The sequence below is a fragment of the Misgurnus anguillicaudatus genome, chromosome 3 (assembly GCF_027580225.2).
Source record: "Misgurnus anguillicaudatus chromosome 3, ASM2758022v2, whole genome shotgun sequence".
Classification (NCBI taxonomy): domain Eukaryota; kingdom Metazoa; phylum Chordata; class Actinopteri; order Cypriniformes; family Cobitidae; genus Misgurnus; species Misgurnus anguillicaudatus.
Window position 1 is genome coordinate 6,183,828 of NC_073339.2, and position 23,341 is coordinate 6,207,168.

The 23,341-nt window shown below is 39.6% G+C and overlaps 1 protein-coding gene across 1 annotated transcript; it reads right to left on the reverse strand.

Annotated features, from left to right (window-relative positions):
• Positions 1 to 2,817: 2,817 nt before the first annotated feature.
• Positions 2,818 to 10,069, reverse strand: dla (deltaA). The gene is made up of 11 exons (XM_055204296.2): positions 8,328 to 10,069; positions 7,925 to 8,224; positions 7,763 to 7,823; positions 7,421 to 7,678; positions 6,523 to 6,583; positions 6,119 to 6,249; positions 5,745 to 5,914; positions 5,427 to 5,643; positions 4,510 to 5,335; positions 4,175 to 4,412; positions 2,818 to 4,066 (listed from the first exon to the last, which is right to left on the reverse strand). Exons 1-11 carry the CDS (start codon positions 8,379 to 8,381, stop codon positions 4,061 to 4,063), a joined length of 2,322 nt encoding a protein of 773 aa, XP_055060271.1. The 5' UTR covers positions 8,382 to 10,069; the 3' UTR covers positions 2,818 to 4,060.
• Between the last annotated feature and the right edge of the window lie 13,272 nt (positions 10,070 to 23,341).

Sequence of the window (23,341 nt, forward strand, 5' to 3'; positions counted from 1 at the left end):
ACGTCTAGCATGGGACTTTAACAGGTGGTATTACCAATGGTCATCCAAGTATTGTATTTTAGGCAACAGTAACAGGCTCCTATTATGTAAATTTAAAATATTATATACAGTATGTTAACAGTATGTGCCTTTACACCAAAAATTATTATTTTAATATCTTTGTAATGTAACCATCTTAACAAAGAAGGTAAATTCAGTCTTACTTTGATACATATACTGGAGATCCAGACTGATCTCACGGAAAGTCATGTTGTAGTCATGCAAAAGTGTATTAATTTATTAGTGTCCACGAAATTTAGCATTTTTTGTTCCTTGAGCACAAATGTCTTTTTCGTGTCACTTGCACGAATAGTTTTATGTGTCCATTGCATTACTTTTTTTCGTTTCATTTTATGTATTGTTTGCATTTTTTTCTATTTTCTTACCATTATTGCTTGGGGTTAGGGTTAGAATCACTTTCTGTTACATTTTTAGACATCCAACCAAAACCCCAACTCCAGACGAGAATAGTTTTAAAAGTGGAAGAAAAAACATGTAGAAACCTATATAAAAGTACATCCTAACGCATACCCCAAATCTAACCCCAAGTGACAATGATGTAAAAAATAGGGGAAAAAATTAGAAAACAATACATAAAATGACACGAAAAAGAAAGTTTGTGTGATGATGTTAAAGGCGGAGTCCATGATGTTTGAAAGCCAATGTTGATATTTGAAATCACCAAAACAAACACGCCTCTACCCCAATAAAATCTGGACCTTCTGTTGATAGACCCGCCCCACACATACGCAACCCGGCAAGGATGTCGGTTAGTAGACACGCTCCCTACTGCTGATTGGCTATAAGTGTGTTTTGGTAGTCGGCCCGTCTCCTTTTCCAAAGCGTTTTTCAAACATCGTGGACTCCGCCTTTAATAAGAAATTAAATCATATTAAGAGAATTGATTCATTATTAAAAAGGATTATTAAAAATAATATACAGTAACAGTACCAGTCAAGTTTGAAAACATTTACTCTTTATTTATATTTTTAGGTATATTCAACATAATAGAATAATAATAAACTCATCAAAAGTATGCAATAACATAAATGTAACTTTACATACATTATTATTTGTTGGTTCAACTTAAAAAAAAAAAAAGTTACCTAGTTGCCTTAAAATAATTTAGAGCTAATTGATTTGAAATAATATTTTTGATTTGAATTAACTAAATTTTTTAAGGCAACAATGGCAAAACTTATTTTTTAAAGTTAAACCAACAAATGTTTTTCAGTGTAGGAGTTATGGTGTGACGTAAAGCATCCTAAATAAATCAAAAGTCTTTTCTAATTTTCAGTGTAGTCACCCTTTGTCTAAAATGTAAAAGTCGTACTTATGGTATTTATCAAACAGCTTCTTGAGGTTTCAGATGCATTTTAAACACTACTAAAAGAGTTCACATCTATTCTTGATTTTTTATTGGCTACTTTATCTTCAATATTCAGTCAAAATCATCCATTTCATAAATATTTTTAATAAAATTTTTATTTTCTAATGAAAGAAATGTACATGTTTACAAAAGAAATTACAAATCTTCAGATTAAAACATTTTAAGATCACAATAAACATTTCATTCAAAAGTTTCAAAACTTTAGTCAAGTGTTTGACCGGTACTGTAAATCTTAAAGATATAAAATTTAAAATTAGATTAAATTTGAAAGGTTGAAAAGGGGTTAAAAAAAGGTTGACAACAACACAAACATTGGCAATGACTTGCGTTATAGAGTCTGAATAAAGTAGCATCATGCAGTTAATTATTGATCTCAGGATCTAAATAAAGTGAAGGGCTTTTTTGCATGGTGGTGTGAAGTAGTTTAAAGTTACATTCAAATGTGAAATATCAGAGAGAGAGAAGATGAAGGTCTCCATTGTGTCTCTCCTCCATGGCCATGTGGGGTCTAGCTGGTGTTTTCTGCCTGCAGGACGCTTTGACTCAGGAGGACAGACAACATCTGTCGTTTTGTGCCTCCTCCCTTTCCTCCATTCACAGGCACACACTGCCTCTCCCAAATGGTGCTCTTTTGTATCGGCTATTGTCCCCTGCTACATTGTGTGCCTCTGCTTGTTCCCCAGAGTCCCATTGATGAGTGTTGTAAGAGACCTCGGCCAGAACTCCTCTGAACTTCTCCTGTAGCCATAAAAGTTCAACAAAAGACTTCTTGTTCTCTATGCTACAGTAACGTTGGAATATATACGCAAATTTCTTATTACAGAAACAAACAAAATCAGAAAATAACATTGTTTTTCCAGCTCTGTTGCTATTGTGAGATTTTACTTGTCAGATCAAGAGTATAGGGGTTCAATCACAGTTTTTATTCAGTTAGGAACCCGGTCGGAGTGCGTTTTAGCTCGTTCCAAAGCATTAGTCAATCTAGAAAACTTGTAAACATCCCGCAGCTATTTGACAGCGTTTCTTAAGGCCCCTCTCTTTTGCTGTGTACCCGTGGCGGGCAGAATTCGATGAATAGCCCAGTATGGGGTGACCAAGAGGCCAGAGCAGATGTTAATGATTAGCTTGGTTCTCATCACTATAAAGAACCCACATCCCAATCTTTTCCCAATTTTCTAAAGAACCATCTCTTGAAGTCATAACCGTTAGCACCATCTCTTAAGTCGAGTTTATGTGATAAGTCCATGTTTATTTATCTTCCAAATGAAAATGCTAAGAAAACTATGCTAGTCTGAAGGTACAGATTAGTTAAACTTATATTTAGATCTGAATATTTCAATAGGGTGTGAGGTGGGGCAGAATTAATCAAATGGAAATGTTTTCAATAGTTCATAATCTTTATTTGGAAAAATAATTTAAGCTAAAACTTCATTCGGAGAAAAAATCAAACGGAAACCTGTTAGCATTAATAACATTTTTTACAATCCTTCTTTAAATAACATTTTCTCAAAACATCCCAGCAACCCGAAGTGCCTTTGCAAGTAACAGGAAGAACTTAGGAAAAACCATAAAACTTAAATAATCTTAAAAACATTACAAATATTTAGAAATACATAAAACTTAAATAAAAATAAATTAACTTAAATCATACAGCTCTTGTTATAAAAATGGAAAAAACATACAAACGAGGATATTATTTATCGTCAACACAAACATACTTTTTACGTCAAAAAACAAATTACATACATATTCTAAACCATAATGCAAAAAAGCGGAGGCTTGGAAGACTTTGAGATTTTTTGAGCACTTAGTTTTTTACCGTTTACACAGTGATCAGGTAATACATATAGTTTTCACTGGTCATGTGACAGGATATGACATCATGCGACATTCAATCCAGTGTAGATAGGCCAGTATGGCTGAAAATCCATCGTTCTGATGTAGTCCCTTGTACACTGACTTGTGGCGGGGCCAGCAAATGTTGCCAAAATATTGCGAAAATGTTGTCGCAACTTTGCCACGGTATCAATAATACAGTCGATGGCAAAAAATTTTGCGATACATTTCTTTAAAACTACTTCAACATCATTAATGTTTGGTGCAGTTTCTGGGCACAGTAAAAAGCCTGTGGGGCCACGGAAGTATTGGCGAATAAACAGCAAATGTTGCCAAAATATTGCTAAAACGTTGCCATGATGCTGGACATCACATGGCAAAACACTGCTATATTATTCTCGTATTCTTTCTGTTACATTTTTCCAAATGCCATTTTCGTGTGATGAACCCACGTTAACAAGAATAAAAACATGAAAATGGACACACATTGTCCAACACCTTTGTCCAAAAATGGCTTTACAGGTAAATTTTACAACTACATTTGAAATTTTAATGACACTTCGGCCATCTTTAGCATTTCCACAAGTTTCCAAGCCTACAGGCCACGACTGCCTGTGCCTTTTTCAGTACAGAGAACCAGCTCATCCTGAATATCAGTCAATCAGTCCTAGTTTCTCAGCAGCAGTAGTCACAAGGTGGGACGTTTCCACCTAAGGGTTCGAGCAGCAGCATTTTCTTAGGGAGTTCAAAATGTCTCCCGAAAGACACAATGAGCATCGGCCTCCTGCAGGCTCATTACACCTGAGTAACAGAGACAAAAACGGTTGTTAGTTTTAAAATGGCAGGTTTCTGAGCTGATACAAATAAACAAAAGAAAAAGAGTCAACCATATGTCTTTACGTTACTCACCTCGGTTGCAATTACACATTCATCTTTCTCCTCCGACATCACCATGACGGATTTGTATTTGGTGTCGACAATAGCCGACGTGGATGCCGATGCACATGCCGATGCACATGCTGATGACTCGGAATACAGCGAATCGGAAAACTTTGATTCCGAATACTTTGACTCTGAATATTTAGATTCAGAATACTTTGATTCAGAATATCTGGACTCTGAATACTTTGACTTTTCTGATGCATCGCTGTAAAAAAAGAGACAGTAGGACATTAGCAATCAATTCTGGGCCTTGTTTGGTGACATTCTGAACAAATTAAACAATTATTTGACGAGATTTTTACCTTTTCAGACGTTTCCTGCGTTTCTCTTCGAACTCGCAGGACTCTTGCAGAGATTGGCACTTTATGTCCTCACAGCTATCGGACAAGTCCTTCGCTGCCATCTCCTTCCCGACATGCTCCAATTTTACTTCGTGTTTCACTTCATACTTTACTTCCTGTACCAAATTGTAGTCCGCAGGTCCATGTCGTGTTTTATAGCTCCGCTTCTCCGTGGTCAGACTCAGGTCGTGGTCGCTGTGAAAGTCAATCTTCTTGTTAATGTTCTTGAGCGGTGCGGCCCCGACAACGCTTACAGAAAGATCTTTGTCGCGGTGAGAGTTGTTCGTAAGATTATTGATCGTTTCGTTTTCCCCATTAGCGACTTCCTCCTCTCGTTCCCGACGGCGCTGCTGAACTTTTGAACGAACGCAAACCACCAACACGGCACAGGCGACTACCAACAACACCACCAGCAAAACTCCCGAACCCACGGCGGTCCAGGGAACATCGCCGCCTATCTGGGAAGCTCTGTCCGGAAGCAAGAACTGGCAGTTGCGTCCTCCGTATCCTGGTACGCAGGCACATACGTAGCGGTTGTTGCGCTCGTGGCAGGTGGCGCCGTTGTGGCAGGGGTTGTGTTGGCAGCGACCTAAAGGTGAGCTGCAGTTCTGTCCGGTGAACCCAGGTGGGCATGTACAGACGTAACCGTTGGCCCCTTCCTGACATGTGCCGCCATTTTGGCAGGGGGAGAGGGAACACTCGTCGCCAACTTGATCACAGTTCATACCCGTGTACCCTTCTGGACACTGACACAAGTAGGAATTCACCAGGTCGACACAACGTGCACCTATGGGTTAAAGAAAAAAAAGAAAATGTGATACGACCATCGCAACAAATCATCAAAACAAGTTTCAACAAAAAGCAGGAGTCATTCGTACCATTCGAGCATGGAGCCGAAGTGCAATGGTCGATCTTCTTCTCACAGTTGAACCCTGCGTATCCCGTCTGACACTGGCAGAAGTATCCACCATCTGGGTTGTCGGCACAGCGTCCGCCATTAAAGCACGGTCCGTCTGCGCACGTCATGGCACTGAGCTCACAGTTTTTGCCATAGAAACCAGGTGGACAGGTACAGCTGTAAGTGTTCTCCATGTCCTGTAAAAACAAAAGAAGCTTAGAATCAGATTGCACTTTGTAGTATTACTGTGATTACTGCATCACATAAAAACACTTTGTGAATTCATAGAAATACGTACAGTGCAGCTTCCTCCGTTGCGGCAGGGATTTCCCGCACATGCGTTGACCTCGATCTCGCAGCTGGCTCCCGTGTAGCCCGGTCGACAGGAACAGGTGTAGCTCCCCTGACCAGTGTTACTACAAGTGGCTCCATTCAGACAGGGCTTATGATGTGTACAGTAGTTCAGATCTGGAAAACACAGGCAGACATATGTTCAGCACATGTGGATTAATCCAAGTGAAAGCAGCAACACATGGCTGGACCGCAGCTGGACAGCTGTTGCTCTCTGTTTGCTTTTTTCCCACAACCTCCCTTTATGCTGTTTCTGCGTCCAAAAAATATTATTTTTGTAGGTATAACACCTCAATGTGAACAATGTTTTGTCATTCTTACCTTGGTTGCAGAAGAGGCCGCCCCAGCCTTCCTGACAGTTGCATTGCCACGGCTGCTGGCAAGTCCCATGAAGGCATCCCGGGTACCGAATGCACTCATCACAGTAGCGCCCTTTGAATCCGACTCTGCACCTGGTAAACAATACAAACAAATCATAAGATTAAAATCCTGTCTTAAATTTGGTTTCACCTGCTCTTTAAGGGTGAAGTGTGTGATGCAATGTGCAATCTTGTATTTTTAACAGTTGGTTAAGTCAGTTATGCTATGTTGGATTGGATGGATTACTCAAACAAACCAAGCCATGTTTGCACTTTATGTGTTTAACATTTAAAATGTACATAAATCAGTGTCGGTTGCCATACAAAGCCCTCGTGTGGTTTATGTTAGATAAATAATAAACATACTTGCACTCTCCAGGTTTCTCGCAGAAGCCGTGTTCCTCATCGCATCCTGGGAGGCAAATTGCTGATAAAAGAAAAAAACATCTACATTAGGACCGTTGAGTTACTGCACAAACCTAAGCCTTGTGCTTTTTAATTTTAACATGAAAACGTACTCCCCAAACTTATTTTGACTTAAGGGGGGTCCTAAACCTATTAGCTTCATCTCTCACCAAAAAAATACTAATATCTAATCAGCACTGAAGAATTTCTGCTTAACACATGAGTACAATAGGGCGCTCAAAAACAAGGGGACCCTTCTTTCCTCCCTCTCTTCACTGTGGGTCAAAACTTTTTTCTTTCCTCGCGCTCTCAATGTCTTCGGGTAGGGAAGATAAGAGTGGACAGCTGGTGTATGCGCGGCCAGCGGGCGACAGCTGCTCCATTGTCTCCGCGCTCCCGGCAGCTGCCCACTTCAAACAATACCTCCCCTCCGCCAGCCAATAGGCGGACGGCCCACTCCGGGACCAACCAATCGGTGGCGAGCATGTAAATTTATGGCACGCGTGAGATTATTCCTAAAAACTTTCCTCCTCCCGACTGGAATAAATCAAGTGGTGCGTTGTGAGAGTGCGCTGGGGTGAGTGTTGGGGGCGGGGGTATTAGTTACAAGTTGCTTGTAACCGTTAACTTTGTTTTTCTGCTTTTTCTTCCCCACTTTCTTATAATTCTTCGTAAATACGGCTTTTTATTAAATAATAACATTTATTTTTTTCTAAATAACTGACGACCTTTTAAATTTCTACATTTTCTAAATACGTTTATAAAATGAATACTATAAATATATATTAAAACAAACAATATAACGGTATTATACAATAATACGACGTTAAATGTATCAATTTACGTCAGAGTTACTTACGTTCCGTGCAGTACTGGCCCTTCCATCCGGCGTCGCAGATGATTTCTCCGCGTTCGCCGCAGGTGAAATGGCCGAACGCGTCGTCTCTGGGCCGGCAGAACACGGAGCATCCCTCGCCATAGTAGTGCTCGTCACACACGAAGCGGTAAGAGAACTTGAGCTCGGTTCGGCCCGCGCTGTGCAGATCCTGAGACCAATCCTCGCCCACAGTCAAATGACGCTGCGTGGTCATGGTACTGATGATGCGCTCTGGGTTTTCTGTATACGACAAATGTTAACGTTTAAGCTTTATTTAAAAATAAAAAAACGACTAATGCTATATTTTATTATTGTACCACCTACCTGTTGTTAGGTCCTCTTTGGAATCAGCATGCAGCGCTTCAATAATAAGTGAAAAGGTTCCCTACAAAACCCAAAACTTGCATCAGAAAATGGCCATGTTTTAAAAAACACGTAAATAGTAAAAGATGCTGAGCATCATCTCTCATCTGTTGCGATACTTACCGGCCACGTGAAACCGAAATTCATCCTGATGGGGTTGGTAAAAGAACCGTCCGGTAAGGTATCTGGCACTTGGAAAGAGTTGGATCCCAACACGGGGGTAACTGTGCCTCCGTAAGTGCATGGCGGCTCCGGTGATGCGTTGGGTTGATAATGTTTTAAACAGATGCGGAAAAAAGTCTTGCACTCGCACTGCTGGTAAAGGGAGGTCAGGCCAGCCCTACAGCAGTTTTTGTTGCCCTGCACACCCTTCTTGTTCAAAAACTCTTGCAACTTGAGCTCAAAGACGCCTGAACAGGACGCCTGGAGAGAAATATAAATATTAGACCTGTGCGTAATATTATAAATAACCTATAAATATTGAAATATCTTTCAGTTTTTTAGAGATGGGTGAATAAATCCTTACCTGACAGAGCAGCGTGTACAGGATGGCGAAAAGTAACAGTAAGATGCGTCCCATGACGAATAAATAATAAATAAATAGGTTTTGGAAAGTTTTTGAGCAACTCGGCACGGACCAAGTTCACCTTATTTTAAAACACGTTTCTTTTAGCCGTCTGATGCATTGGAGGAGACTTTAAGTAGGCTACTGGAGATAATGCGAGTAAACGTTGTCCCGTTTCATGTCAAGTGCGCGCAAAAACAATCCTCAAACGTGTCCAAAAACTCCAACGGAATGACTTGTTGAATTCGTGCCAATGGTATAATCCTCAAAAGTGGTTGAAAAGTTCAGATGAAGCTTCAGCAAACTGTGGTGAGAATGATGCTTATAGTTCCTTCTTGGTTGTTCCTGAACCAGGATTTGTCACTGGCCCAACATTTCTCTTCACGTCTTTCTCCCACGGCACTGTGTGCTTGTATCTGGAGGGAGGCCGCCTGCCGCCAGTTTTATACGGGGTGCCACATGCCGGGGTAATAATATGCTAATGCACTACTACCCCCAATCTGTCCCACGCTTTACAATGCAGCTCGCTTGCAACCAGCCCCTACCAACCATCCAGCTTCTTCCAAACATAACAGCACTGTTATGAGTGCGTAAAAGCGCGTCTATAATTTACAACTCGGTAAAGTTTTAGACTGCCCGGTGTTATAATTAGCATTTTATTCAATATATCAAATAGGTGGCATAAAGATAAACTTAATTCAGCTGTAAGGTTTATGTTAACTTAATACGGTTTGTTTTTCATTTTCTCTCTCTTTGAATTATAAATCCATTGTTTTTGTGCGTTTTCGTGTCCAAACTCGATTCATTTCGTAGTGATGGTAAAAGTTTAGAAAAGTATACAAATCTCAGTTTTTAACAAATGATGCCACTTCCCTTTGCGTTTCCTGATTCAGAGTTTCCTGGTTTGTTTCTAAAAACATTCCTCATGCCAGCACTGTGTGTGTATAGGGCAGGCTATGTGTGTGTGTGTGAGGCAAACTCACAAAAGAATACGCATCATTTGTATGGAGGCCAAATTCTCCACTTGCTTTTCCCTTTTCTGCTGTGTGTGTGTGTGCGTTACGCGTGTAGCTCTGCTGTGAAAGAGCGCGTGCGTGTGTGTGCGCCCGTGTGTGTTGTGTGTATGTGTGTGTGTGTGTGTGTTGCTCGCGTGGCCATCCCCGGGCCACTGCGCTATTGTGTGCCGGCGGAATAAGTTTGCGCTCAGCTGTATGGTAATTCAGGCAGCACCTGCGCTACCGTCCTCCTCATAATCGGGCGATCCGCGGAGGCCCACAAAAACAAGCAAATCGCCTCATTATCTCTCCATTCTCAGGACCCCATTCAAACAAATATGTGTTTGTTTTTCTTCGTCTTTTGAACCTCTGCGATGCCCGACTGTTTGCCTTACATTAAGACCGGGTATACGGTTTTATTCGCAAAAGTTTTGTGAGAGACAATGCTCTCGCGTAATTGGGGGTGGGGGTCTTAATTTGGTCGTTCATTTAAGTGCGATTTTCTCCAGCACAAAAGCTCTCGCCTGAGGTCCATGGTAACCAAACACAAGTGAGACAAATTACATCACTGTGTTAAGATATGCTTTGAGCCCTTGTATTTCCAAATCAATCGAGCTTTAAATGAGCCAAATTTTCTGACATCATGAGTGGGGAAAAATGCTCAAACTTTTTCTGCCCAGGGGGCCGTGATGGGATGAAAGGGGGTGGCATCATTGAGCATGGTTTGGAAAACGCCAGAAACTAGGGATGTTTTAATATGAAATTCCTCTTTATATGAATCAGCTACTTTCATGCGTGTCCATTTTAGATCAACAGCTCTTTTTCTGTATAAAAAGCACAAGTCTTTTCAACAACGGGGAACAAATCTGTTCTTACGTCAAGTTATGTTTGTTACCGAAACTCCCCTTCGGAATCAAATAACAGTAAAGGGAGTAACTGTTAAAGCGTTAGTGCTGGTTTAATTGAACCCTGCAGTAACTCAAACCCCTTTGGTATCACGTCGGTAGGACTCGCGCTCCTCTTGTTCTGGCTTTTCTATGCGCTTTCGTTTTTCATTGATTGCACGGCCCCTCGGGGGACAGTCACTGAAGGGGGTATACGGTACGCCTTCAGACGCGGCCAGACCCTTACAAGCCATCTGCCACTGACTAAACGCCTGTCTCCTCCCTCCCTCTGCCCGCGCGCGCGTGTTTGTATGTGTGTGCGCGCACTGCCTGCGTCTAAATTGAACCAGAAGCATGTTAAAGAACCTGTAACGGTATGGGCCGGCAGGGGCCAGATGGCGCGGGCGAAGCCAGAAGTGTTGCAGTCCCAGCGGAGTTGGACAGCACATGGACGGCCGTGGGAACCTAAGCCCGGCTCGCATCACACGGGATCGATCATATGAAGTCGTGTGGGCATCACAATTAGGGGCTATAATGTTGTTTGCGACCTATCGATCCGTAGAGGGGTTGGAGAATCCTTTACTTGGGGATCAATCGGATTCGATGCGCCACTGCGTCTTTGGCAAAAAGAAAACGTGATTCATGTTTGCAGAAGGTGACATGGATGAAACAGACACATCATCTTCTTAAAAATACCCAAATAAGCGTGTTCGTCTTTATCTATTCATTAGGTTGTAATAAACTACAAAAGCACACAGGTGACCCCGTGTTGATTAAACTACCTGTGGTCCGCGCATTGTTTCAGATCGCATTACCGTGAGCAGCTGCTCGCGGGCGCACACGACAATCCACGCGCGCCCCGGTTCTGACCACGAGCTCATTACTGTGCGTCGTTGCCATGGACACTGTGGTGGCTTCTCTCCGGGGCCTCCCGAGGGGACACGATCATTCAATAATTACGCAGAGATCCTCTTATTTGCGCGTGTTTGCGCGGCGTGCGTCTGTTTGTGGGTGTGCGCGAGCGTCAGGAAACAGGCGTGGATGTCTTTCTCCTGTTCGGGAGCCGACGCTTGTCGCGTGCCTGCGCGTATCAAAACACATCTGCTTGCGTGGGCTCCAGGGACTGATGCGCGCGTCCGGCCACCACAACATATCGACCCCCGTCTCTCTCTTAACATATTGATTCGACAACTTATAGACATTTTTTCACTATGCCATCCCACGCCAAAGATTTTGATGCAGTGCACTTTGATCAAACTTTGAAACAATATACACACACCTGAATGAACATATACTGTAAATGAAAACAAAAAGCATTTGGAACATTTTGGAACATTGGTACACCTGCGTTTACTCTGCTCGGACACCTGTGTGAACTTGAGGGGAACTGACTTGACATCTTTGATATCTTGTAATGTGATACATAATATTTCTTAACCATTCTTAAAATGCACTTTTTGGGGTATTATGGTTCCATAAAGAACTTTTAACATCCACAGAACCTTTTTTTTTTTGCACAAAATACTTTTTGTGGTGAAATAAGGTTGTATAGATTACAGAAAAGGTTCATCCCTTTTTTAGAACTTTTATTTTTAAGAGGGTTGCATAATTGGGACACAAAGGGGCAGTTTCTCGGACAGAGTTTAAATTAATCCAAGACTAGGCCTTAGTTATATTAGGAAATTTAAGGAGTTTTTACAAACATACTTTACACAAATAATATCTGTGTGCATCTTGAGACTAAACAATGGCAAAGATATGTCAAGGGAAAAATATTTTTAAATGAAGTCAGCTCAAACATGCATTTTAGTCTGGGACTACTAGGATAAGCCGTCTCCGGGAAACCACCCCAAAGTGTCCATATACTCTTAAGGCCAGAGTATACACAGGCAAAACAGCAATTATATTTTTTAGTACATAGTTATTTTTGTGCTAAATAATTGTGTAAAAGTTATACACCACAAATATTCTAATAAAAAGTATAGTTCTACTTCAATAGTACATCAGTAGTGCTCTTGAAAAAGTATACTAAATACTAGTAATACTTAAATACATTTTTAGTGTATTGAAATAAATGGTGTCTCAAAATATTTGTACATTTATCTTAAAGGTGCCGTAAAACTATAGACATAAATGAATAATAAGAGTTCTGTACATGGTAATGACGTGAAAATAATACATGTGAAATATCGTGAGCCTCAAACACGATTGTTTCCCCATTCTTATGTAAACCTCATGCACGGAAAAGGCTGCTGGAAAACAAACCAATCTCAACATAACAACTGTGTTAAACGTTAAATTAATTACAATATTGTAACAATGCTAAAAACAAAGTTGTGACTGTTGAGTTAGCGCTATATGCTAATTAATGCTATATATGCTAGCATTTAGGCTCAAGTTCTACTATTGACGTTGCAGTTATGATTTGCAGGTCCATACAAAAAAAACCATAAACATAACACTCAGAAACGTCCATTAACAATCTCCAAATATTTGATTATTCAAAATCTGTATCTTCGTCTGATACAGACTCAAACATAAGGTCTGTTTACACACACATAGAGCTACTGAAAGGAGCTGCTCTATGAAACAGCCAATCAGAGCAGAGCTCAACATTATTATTCATGACCCTTTTAAATAAGGTAATAATAGACCATTTTATTCTAAAGACAAATCCTAGGGTTGTAAATTGACATGTAAAAACATTTTTGGATAATTAGCTCTCAGAGAACAATTTAACAGATTATTTCATATATTATTGTATATTAATGGTTAGGTCATGAAAAAAGTACATTTGCTAAATGTACCTAAAGTGTATTTTAATGCACTTTTTTCACCTGGATAAATAGAGCAAGTGTAATTTTCAGTGTTGGGGAAAGTTACTTTTAAAGGTTATGCATTACAATATTAAGTTACTCCCCAAAAAAGTAACTAATTGCGTTACTTAGTTACTTTTCATGGAAAGTAAAGCATATGTTACTTTTAAATGACTTTTGCGTTACTTTTTCTTGGCTGAGGCTTTAATCTCTTTCAGGCCTTGCAGGTGTTTTTTATGATCGCAAAAATGTCAAGCTCTGGCCTGCCATCTCAGTTTCTGACTCAAATTGTTCTCGCTCAGGTGCATAGAGTTGCGTAATTTTACGTTAATATGTTTAATTTTATACATTATTTTATTTTTAAATTGAATTAATTAAACTGAAAAGTAACTCGAATATTAATGTGTACATTTATAAAGTAATGCGTTACTTTACTCGTTACTTCAAAAAAGTAATATTATTACGTAATTTGCGTTACTTGTAATGCGTTACCCCCAACACTGGTAATTCTATTGTAAAAACACAGATATTTAAATTTTAATGAAATGGATGAGTAATAGTGAATAATGTATGGTAAATAAAGAGCACGCAACAATTGGCTATCATGGGAACCCTTTCATTGCTGTTTACCAGGATGAACTTCATGAGGTTGGTTGTAAAGCATGCCAAAAGTGTGCTGGACTGTTGAATTTTAGATTTCTTACAATAATAAATTTATGGACATTAAAGTAATTATTAATTTCTTTAATTGCATTCTAAAATGTAGACAAGTGTGGTAAAATAATAGTAGAGAGTAGGTGTGTCCACATTTTTAATGCTTGTGTACTAAAAGTTCAAGCTTTTGTTTTGAAAATGAAGCTCATAAAAGTTAGTCTCTCTCTCTCTCTCTCTCTCTCTCTCTCGCTCTCTCTCTCTCTCTGCAGTAGCATCTGCCCTGAGGATGAACAGATGTAGGCACCTGTGTTTAGGGGCCACACATCCCCCATCCTCCTTTTCTTCTCTCTCTCCTCCCTTTTAACCTCCTCAATCCTCTTCAGAAGGGCCCACAAAAGGGGTAAAAGAGGAGGAGGGGGGCGGTAACTATACCCCCTCTAACTCTACACTTCCATCACCCCCTCACGAACACATTCCCCGAGGACACGTTCTCTATGCGAGCCTTTGTCACGAGCGCTGTCCTCCAAACAGGCCCAAAGAATCAGATGTAAGTCGATTGCTCATTTCCAAAGAACACAGGTAAAAGTGTGTCTGCGCGAGAGTGTGTGTATTCGTGACATTAATTTATACGGGAAAGCTGGAGCTCTCGAATGTCACATTATGTGAAGTGACAGGCCTGAGTAAGCCACACAGGGCGTGATTGTAGGTTACAAGTGCTTTGAGTACAGTAATCACGGTACCGTCCACGCCGCCGAGCACACTTCTTAAACAAGTGTTGAATATCAGTCACACCCTCCAAAAGTAACCTGCTCGCAACAAAGACGGTAAAACAGAATAACCCAAGATCAGCTTTTAAGACAAAAGCGCGTGGCAGGTGTTGAGTGTGTCGGGGTAAGACGAAGCTCGTGGGAAGACCTTCCTCACAAAGGACTTGTTTTCCATTCACGCACTGATCCAGAGTCAGTGTTTCAAACCCCTCCCCTGACATCTCATCCATCACATCTCTCCATCAGATATGATTCCAGATCAGTCATCCTAGATCAGCGACACAGACCATGATGCTCATGTTTATATTCACCTTTAAGACAAAGTGCTCAATAACTGTCGAATTTGCTTTCACGGTACAACACGCCGCCTGTGTTTCTCTGTGTTTGAGAATTATTGATGGACTAATATAACGCTCAGGCGGATCAATACGTCAATTCTCACGATTGGCTGATAATTGTGCCGACTGAAGTGTATTAATTCCAAAGAGAAATAAGTTAACTATAAGTGTGATACGTTCAGCATTTTTTTTTTATGTCTTACATCATTAGATCACATGCAATCTGCATACACATTGATGTTAAGAAGTAATGCGACAACCTTAAAGCTTTGTTTAAATTTGTTAGATTATTTATTAAACACACATGCAAAGGACCTGGAACTACGGAAATAACATGACACTTCCGTTTTTGAGGAAATATTTGCGTAAATCTGTGGTTATAGCATCAGAAGTTGAAATCCTTTTAATTGATGACTAGAGTTCACAGTGTTATAGCGTCTTTTAAATAATGTATTTATTAATGAATTAGTTTACCAACGTCAACATTTCTGTAAACATTTCAGTGATGGTGTTGATTTTTCACAAATAATTAATTTTTTTTGGTTACAAAAGTGCATTGGTTAATTAATTTGTAGCGGAGGATTTTCTCGAATTTTAGAAAAGAACCGCCTTTAAAAAAATGCAATTGCGCAACACTCCTGATTGACAACTAGAAGGACCAATAGCCTTGATGATCCACCCGGAAAAAGAAAATTCTCCGCAATACCTTTAATTGACAATAGTGCAGTCATGCTTTTATAGCATTAGCTATATAACATATCAAATCAGTATATTTTTTGGGAGATAAATAACTTTATGACTGATCTCGTGAAGATCACACCTGTGTCCTAGCGCATGAGCTTTCAAACTTTTTTTCAGCCAAATCACCTTGCCGTAATTATTTAGTTGAAGTAGAGATCCGTTTTTATATTTACATAGTTATTGTTATTTGTTACCTGTTATTGGACCGTCATCTGGTAATTTTCTTTGTGTGGGTATATATACACTTCAAAAAATTATTTTCAGGAAAAAAAATTCTTAGTATTTTTGTCTTGTTTTCAGTAAAAATATCTAAAAATTCTTAAATTTTAGATGCTTTTTCTTTATGAGCAAAACGAACCAAGAAAATAAGTCTAATTTTTAGACCAAAAATATCAAATTTAAGCGATTTTGTGCATAAAACAAGCAAAAAATCTGCCAATGGGTTAATCAAAAAATCTTGAAAATTTTTCTTAAACACTTAATTCAAGAAAAATTCAAGAAAAATTTGCTTACCCCATTGGCAGATTTTTTGCTTGTTTTATGCACTAAGTCACTTAAATTAGATTTTTTTTGTCTAAAAACTAGACTTTAAGAAAAAGCATCTTAATTTAAGAAGTTTTTATATTTTTACTGAAAACAGGACAAAAATACTGGGAATTTTTTCTTGAAAATAATTTTTTGCAGTGTATACAGCATTTAATTTCTCTAATCTGCATGTCATGACTTTTAAACAACACTACAATATGAACAGATATGTTTTATGTACCAATAAAAAAAAATGACCAGATGATGTTCCAATTTCTAGGTTATATTACCAATAACAATCTAAATTCATATGTATATATTATTAGATTTAAATGATTTATTTACATTTTATGACTTAATTGTAATGAATTTTTTTCATCAACTCACAAACCTCTTGCAATTTCTCTGTGAACCACCAGGGGTTCACAATCCCCAGGTGGGGAAACCCTGTTCTAGCAGAATAACAACAGGGCTGCGTTCATCCCCGACAAAACGTTGCAAACCGAAACGAAACGGTTGACACCCTGTTCTGATGACGCAAGAGTTGCAACTATGGTAGCTGAGAAGGCCATTCTTTGTGTTGTTTTTTAAATGTTTCTGGAGCCTGATGAAATCGTTATAAATATCCGTTTAAAACGATAAAATACGCTCGATGTTACAGTCACTGCCCTTGCCATTTAGAATAATTTCAACTTGGACCCATTGTGTGAGCTGTCTCTTTAGTACCGCGTGGTTTATTTACATGTCACAATGCTGCTGATTGAACTGCAGTTCTGACACACCTTAAACCCTGTTGCACACCGTTACACACCGCTTCATGGAAACATGTTGTTCAACCCGGAAACCATAGCAAAACATTGCGCACCGGTTAACTTAAACGTGCCCCAGGTGAACTTCATCCCATTAAAAGGCTGTTCACACTATGGACAAAAAAGATAACTATAGATATAGTTTTAAAAGTTGTTCCCTTTTAAAAAGAAAATAGCGTTCACACCACAACTTTAACAATAAAGATACAAGAGGCAGAAGAGGCAGAAAGTGCGAGTGATTTACATGTTAAGTCAATGGAAAGACGTGAATAGGCATCCTGCGACGTGGTAAGTGCAGATTGCGCATTTTATAAGCCACTTCCATGACCCGAAATACGTGTGAAGATCTCGAATGACTAGAATTTCACGTGCGAATGAAGCGAGTAAACTCAAAATGTTCAAGCGTATTAGCACATTTTTTCCGCCTCTTCCGCGTCTGGTGTGAACGCCCAGTCAGTGTGTATTAGTACATGTTATTGATATGCAAAATGATTGATGAGGATTTTAATGTTAAGTCAATGTGAAGACGCGTTGACACGCGTCTGGAGGTCTCGCGGTGCGAATGAGGGGCGAATTAGCACGGCAAACGCGCGAGTTGAAAAATTTTAACTTTGGCGGAAAAACACATAGCGTTAACCAATCAGGAGCTTGCTGTAGTAGTGACGTGATTACAGGAATAAGCGGAGTCGCAGATGCCCCTCCCATGACGCGAATTTCCGCGTGAATGTCTTGATGACTAAAATTTCACGTGCGAATGAAGCGAGTAAACTCAAAATGTTCAAGCGGCAAACTAGGTGCGACAGACGCGATTTTGACACCTCAAACGCGGCTGGTGTGAACCTACGGTTAGGGGAATGGATGCGAGAAATATCAATATTTAAAAGTTTACAAATAAAAATACTGCTTCTGTTATCGGTCGAGAATGCATTTTCAGAGTGTGGATTACTTCTGTAAAGGATGGACTTTTTAAACAAAAGCACCATTTACTAAGCTTGGAAAAGCCAGGACATATTCTAATATAACTCCGACTGTGTTCAATTCAACTATTTTGGTGAACTATCCCGTTTAAAGAGAGCATCCAGATTGTGAAGGAAAGATGGGAATGTAAAGCAACAGTGGGTCATTTACATCCATTTTTTGTGATTGTAGCACTGTAGCATGCAAGTTTAAAATCAACAAAACTTTATTTTGATTGTCTGTAATTGTGGCCGCTAATTTAGTTACCATTATAGTTATCATCATATGTTTCATATGTTTAGTTACATTTATGTTTCCACTTGAACCTGGTTCAGCATGGCATGATTACAAACCGTTCATTTGTTTTAATGTCTTCATGTTAAACACCTTTTTAAAACAAAAATGAGAAAGTGCATGCAATGAAATTCAAGCTTCTCAAACATTTCTATATAAATATAAAAGAAAGTTGATATTGTCGACACAAAGATGTATTTACTCCTATCTATCCTCTTGTCTTTTTCTATTCATTCTCCATTGTGCACCTGTTGTGTCCTCCTCAGGAATCCTCTCTTACACCGCGGTCTCTCAGGGACACGCAGGGGTCCTGAAGGTGAGGGTCTTTCTCAGCGCATCATCCGTCTCTTCCTCCACTGTTCCGCTGTTTTTCTCTCGCTTTCCTGCATTCTGTCACTCGTGTGCCCTCTCTGTAGAGGTCTTAGACCCCTGCCCTGTGAGTCCTGCCTCAGGGGAGAGGGGCTTTTGTGTGCCGATGCCCCCGCAAGCTGGACAGACAGCTGCTGTGGAGTGGTCATCTTCACACATGCACACACACGCACAAAGCTCAAAGGTGTCTGTACTCTATCTATTGCTCTCGTGGCCTCTTCAGCACACCAAGGCATGGTTTCGCCAAACTTTAATGAAGACAAAGTCCGGTACGCGGCTCTCGAGTGACCCACAGTCGCAAACTTTAAACTCCAGAACTATTTATTAGATAATAAGAGACGATCCAGAGCGAATGTGTCATTTATTCAAGTTTATGGAGAATAAAGACTGGTTTAATGTGGGGGGGAGGCGTTTATTGACTCGTGCAAATGAATTGGCGAATTTTCTCTAAATGTTTTCATGGTACAAAGCTGTGTATAATTGAAATTAAGTTTAATACAGTTACTATTTAAAGAGTTTAATTGCTTTGCCAGATTTATTTTAAAAAATTTAACAAAAATATTTGCTGTAACAGGATTGTAAATAAAAAAAAGTGTACATTTAAATATAGATAAATGTGTAAATGTAAAGTTTGTATTCAACTTTACAAACTTTACATATAGACGATTTCAGCAGTAACAACATAAACAAGCGGCTGTCGTGGTCCGCACGTAAATTCCGGTAAACTCCACTAAGAATAAATAACAACGAAGTTCTTTAAACGTAGTTTATTAATATATCAAGCAAAAAAAGCAACAACAAATAGATAACATAGGAAACCAAAACATGTGTTATTTTCGATGGGCATTTGTTCAAGAGATCAGTTTAGCAACTAGTCAGACCATTAAAAAAACGAAACTGGAAGTAAAGTTTGGATCCAGACATGTATCGCATCAGCACACCTGCATCCGATGAAACCGTCTATACCAACCCTATATCACGTAAATACGTGACTATTTCACGTATGGACCAACGTGAAAATGTCACGTTTTGCCGCGTTTGAACGTGAGCATGTCACGTTTTTCTGTTTGTGTCACTGTCACGTATTGGTTACTAAACTTTTTTGTCCTATTTTCAAACCATTTTCGCTTCGGTGACACAAACAGAAAACGTGACATGCTCACGTTCAAACGCGGCAAAACGTGACATTTTCACGTTGGTCCGTAACGTGAAATAGTCACGTATTTGCGTGATATTGGGGTTGTCTATACACATTTATTTATATTTAAATTTACACTTTTTCCAAAGCGACTTACACTTAAAGGGATAGTTTACCCAAAAATAAAAGTCCATTCATCCTTCACAAAAGTAATTCACAAGGCTCCAGGTTTTTTACTTTGAACTTTTAATATTCAATCTACACATTTTTTTTATCAGTATTTGTCTTCCCTGGATTCGAACCCATGACCTTTGCATTGCTAACACAACACAAAGACAATATATTCAGATTTTTGTATATAGATGAGATACACACTAAAGTTTAATACTTTAAATCACGGTAATGCTGGACTGAGCAAACATTACTAAAACACCACTAACCATAAAAGTTTAATTTACACGTGTTTTTGGATTAAAACCAAACACGAATAAATAACAACAAAATAATTTCATTTTTAATAAACGGTACCCGATAAACATCTTGCGTGTGCATTGACCCCGTGACACACACATGTGGCAGCGCCTCTGTCACTAAAGCAGCGCTGTGTGATAATGCCATTGTGCGTACGAATCTAATGACGCCTGTTGGTGTGTTACTAAAGCAGCACACGGTTATTAAGTTTGTGTGTACGTGTGTGAGCGAGATAATTAAAGCAGTGTGCGGGTCATTAGGAGTGTGTGTTCAGTTGGTTCCCATGCTCGCAACTAAAGCTGGACAGCAGGGCCGGGCTCACACACGCACACACACATTATGGCACACGCCTGTTGACTGATGCACAAAAAAAGTGTGTGACATCAACGTGGCCCGGTGCCCCTCAACACACCCTCTGGCTTTTCTCACCCCCCCACCCCATTCACCCTTTTCTTTCTTTTGGCAATCTCTCCATCCATCCGTCCCTCCCCAGCTTAGAGTCCTGTGTTTCATAGAGACTTTTCCCCTTCTAATCATTTTTACCCATCAGATGATCCGGCCCCTATTTCACACAGAGACTATTAAGATAGAGTCCTCCCCCGCTACACACACACACACACACATACACACACTGCTGGTCCTTAGGGAAGCCATTCGGAGCATTGTGTTTAGGGGCACATCTGCGTCAATACTCGTGGACGAGCTTGTACACACACAAAAACACATCGCATCTCACATTGGGAATCTCACTAAAACATCTAAATCAGATTTTGCATGAAAATGCTCAATGTAGCTTGTTTGAAAGCTATACGATGTTATGCATTGCGACCTTTTCTCCAAGACATTTTATCGTCGTACTAAACTTTCACGGCTGTTATATAGAAAATGATATTTAATGGTGATTCGGTATAAACTAAATGCAAATGTGATGTAAATGTAACTCTTATTACTAAAGCACAGCATTACATCTGCATTAATGCAATTTTTAGTGTATGCAAGAATGCGCATACAGTGCGCGTGACGCAATTTTCGTCATCAGAAGGGCACTGACGGATTTTTGTACATTGTACGTGTAACGCGCACATGCATGTACAGCAAAATGTAATATGTAGCATATGTGTTGGATTTCGTCGCATTGCGTCAAACGTCTGCGTACAGGAACGAGTCAAATAAACTATAGGCTACTTTGCAAGGATGTGTGTTGGACCGTGCGTGTACGTTCGCATACATGTACAAAAACAAACTATACTCCAGGCTTAGGACTAAAATATGGGCCATTTTTCACGTGTACGCAAAGGTCATCATCAGAAGAGTGCACGCGTTATGTACGTGCAACGCTGGAATTTTGAAACTCTGCATACATTGTATGCATATGTTGCACATGTGCCGAGGAAAATGTAGCATGTTGCACGGGAAATTTGTTTCTTTTTGTCGCAATGGACATGCGTTGAACGTCTGCGAGTCAAAAAACTATACTTTGCAAGGCTATAAAATAGACTATACACCGTAAGAAATCTTTGGTGCCTTAATTTTTTTTGTTGAATCAACAATTAAAAGGTCATTTTAACTTACTATTATTTATCTTGACAAGAAATGAGTTGCTACAACTAACATTTTTTAAATTATATCAACTCATTTGTAGTTATAACAACTCGGGCCTCAATTATAAAACTGTGCGTAGGATCCTTAATAAAAGTCTACGTACGCACAAAAGCCAAAAATGGCTTGCACCAAAAAATATTAAGACTTATAAAACAAAGTAATGTTCCCTTTATAAATCACAGATTACCTGCAAGTGTGCGTACATGAATCATCCTCAGATCCCACCCTGCAAGCCCATTCTCCCGTCCAGTTTGTTTTTTATAAATCACAACCTTTGCGTGGGAACTGGTGTACGCATGTTTCAAGCCCCGTTTTGTGCGTACGCACGCTTTATAAATGAAGCCCCTCATCTCTAGTCAAGATAAGTAATAATAAGCTGAAATGACTGGTAAATCTGAGTTGATTCAACAAAAAATTTAAGGCAGCAAATAATTTTTTACAGTGTACTCCAAGCTTTAATGCTCACTACAACAGATGATGTATAAATACTTCACAGTTCGAATATCACTTGGCATCATTTTTGCAGATCATCTTAATGGTCCTAAATTAGCTTTATTTTCTTGATGCAAAATTCAGACCTTTTTAGGTGAAATATGACCAGAACATGTTTTGTTAAATGTTTTAAAGATTCACATAGATGAGCAATTGTGTGTACACAGATGCACACGGCTATTAAAAAGTAGCGTTTTTTGTATAGTTGCTCTGCAACAGTGCAAAATAGTGAATTGCATGCGTACACAAAAACACATCTATGAGCCTGATGTATAATCTATGATAATCGATTGAAATCACAGATGTGTGTTTGTGTGTGTGTATCTGTGTTAGCATTGGTGGCAAAGCTTATCTGGCCCTGATCTGACGGGTGTTTGATGGACTTGCTCTCAGCAAATGTGTTTTCATCCGATCTGTGTGTATGTGTGTGTATGTGTGGTGCCTTTGATGCTGTGATATACACGTGTGTGTGTGCGTGAGGGCGGCTGCCAGGGTCAGCTCTGTCCTGGGAAAGTTGAGCTCTCCATTTAAATCAGCACATAGTGGGACCTTCTGGTGGCTGTGCGAGCGGACGGGTGGACAGATGGTACCAGCTCATAGCTGCAGATTCACTGCAAACTCAACTCAGAGAGAGAGAGAGAGAGAGAGAGAGAGAGAGAGAGAGAGAGAGAGAGAGAGGTGGGGAGGGCTAAGGAGGAACTACAAGGGCCCAGATAAATAACAAAATAGGCATGTTGCTTTTTTATCTTTATCACTGAAGCTATTGCAATTTTGAAAGTGATACGACATCAGAGCAACAAAGTCTTGTTTAAAAACTATTATTATATTTTATTAGAGGGATGTTTTGAAGGACTAGCCAAAAACAAGTTTTCAAACAGGTTACTAGTTGCAAAACAAATACCAGTTTAGCTCCAAATTTTGCTACTTACTGACCCAGTGGGGTTGCGGTAACCACCGCTAAAATAAAACGTGGTTTATGTCATTTAACTCTATTTGTACTCTATAATAAAATTCGGGTACAAAACAAGAATCTGCCAGTGGTGACAGATCGTAGCATCTGAACACCTCACAACACATCAGCCCGACAGGTTACCTTGGAAGCATACGTTTCCATAACAACAAC

Excerpts from the sequence above, each read along its gene's own strand:
- dla (XM_055204296.2), bottom strand. The coding sequence starts at position 8,381 with ATGGGACGCATCTTACTGTTACTTTTCGCCATCCTGTACACGCTGCTC. Across the intron at positions 7,824-7,924 it reads ATTTCGGTTTCACGTGGCCG|GGAACCTTTTCACTTATTAT; the intron begins GTAAGTATCGCA and ends TGGGTTTTGTAG. Across the intron at positions 6,584-7,420 it reads GGGCCAGTACTGCACGGAAC|CAATTTGCCTCCCAGGATGC; the intron begins GTAAGTAACTCT and ends TTCTTTTATCAG.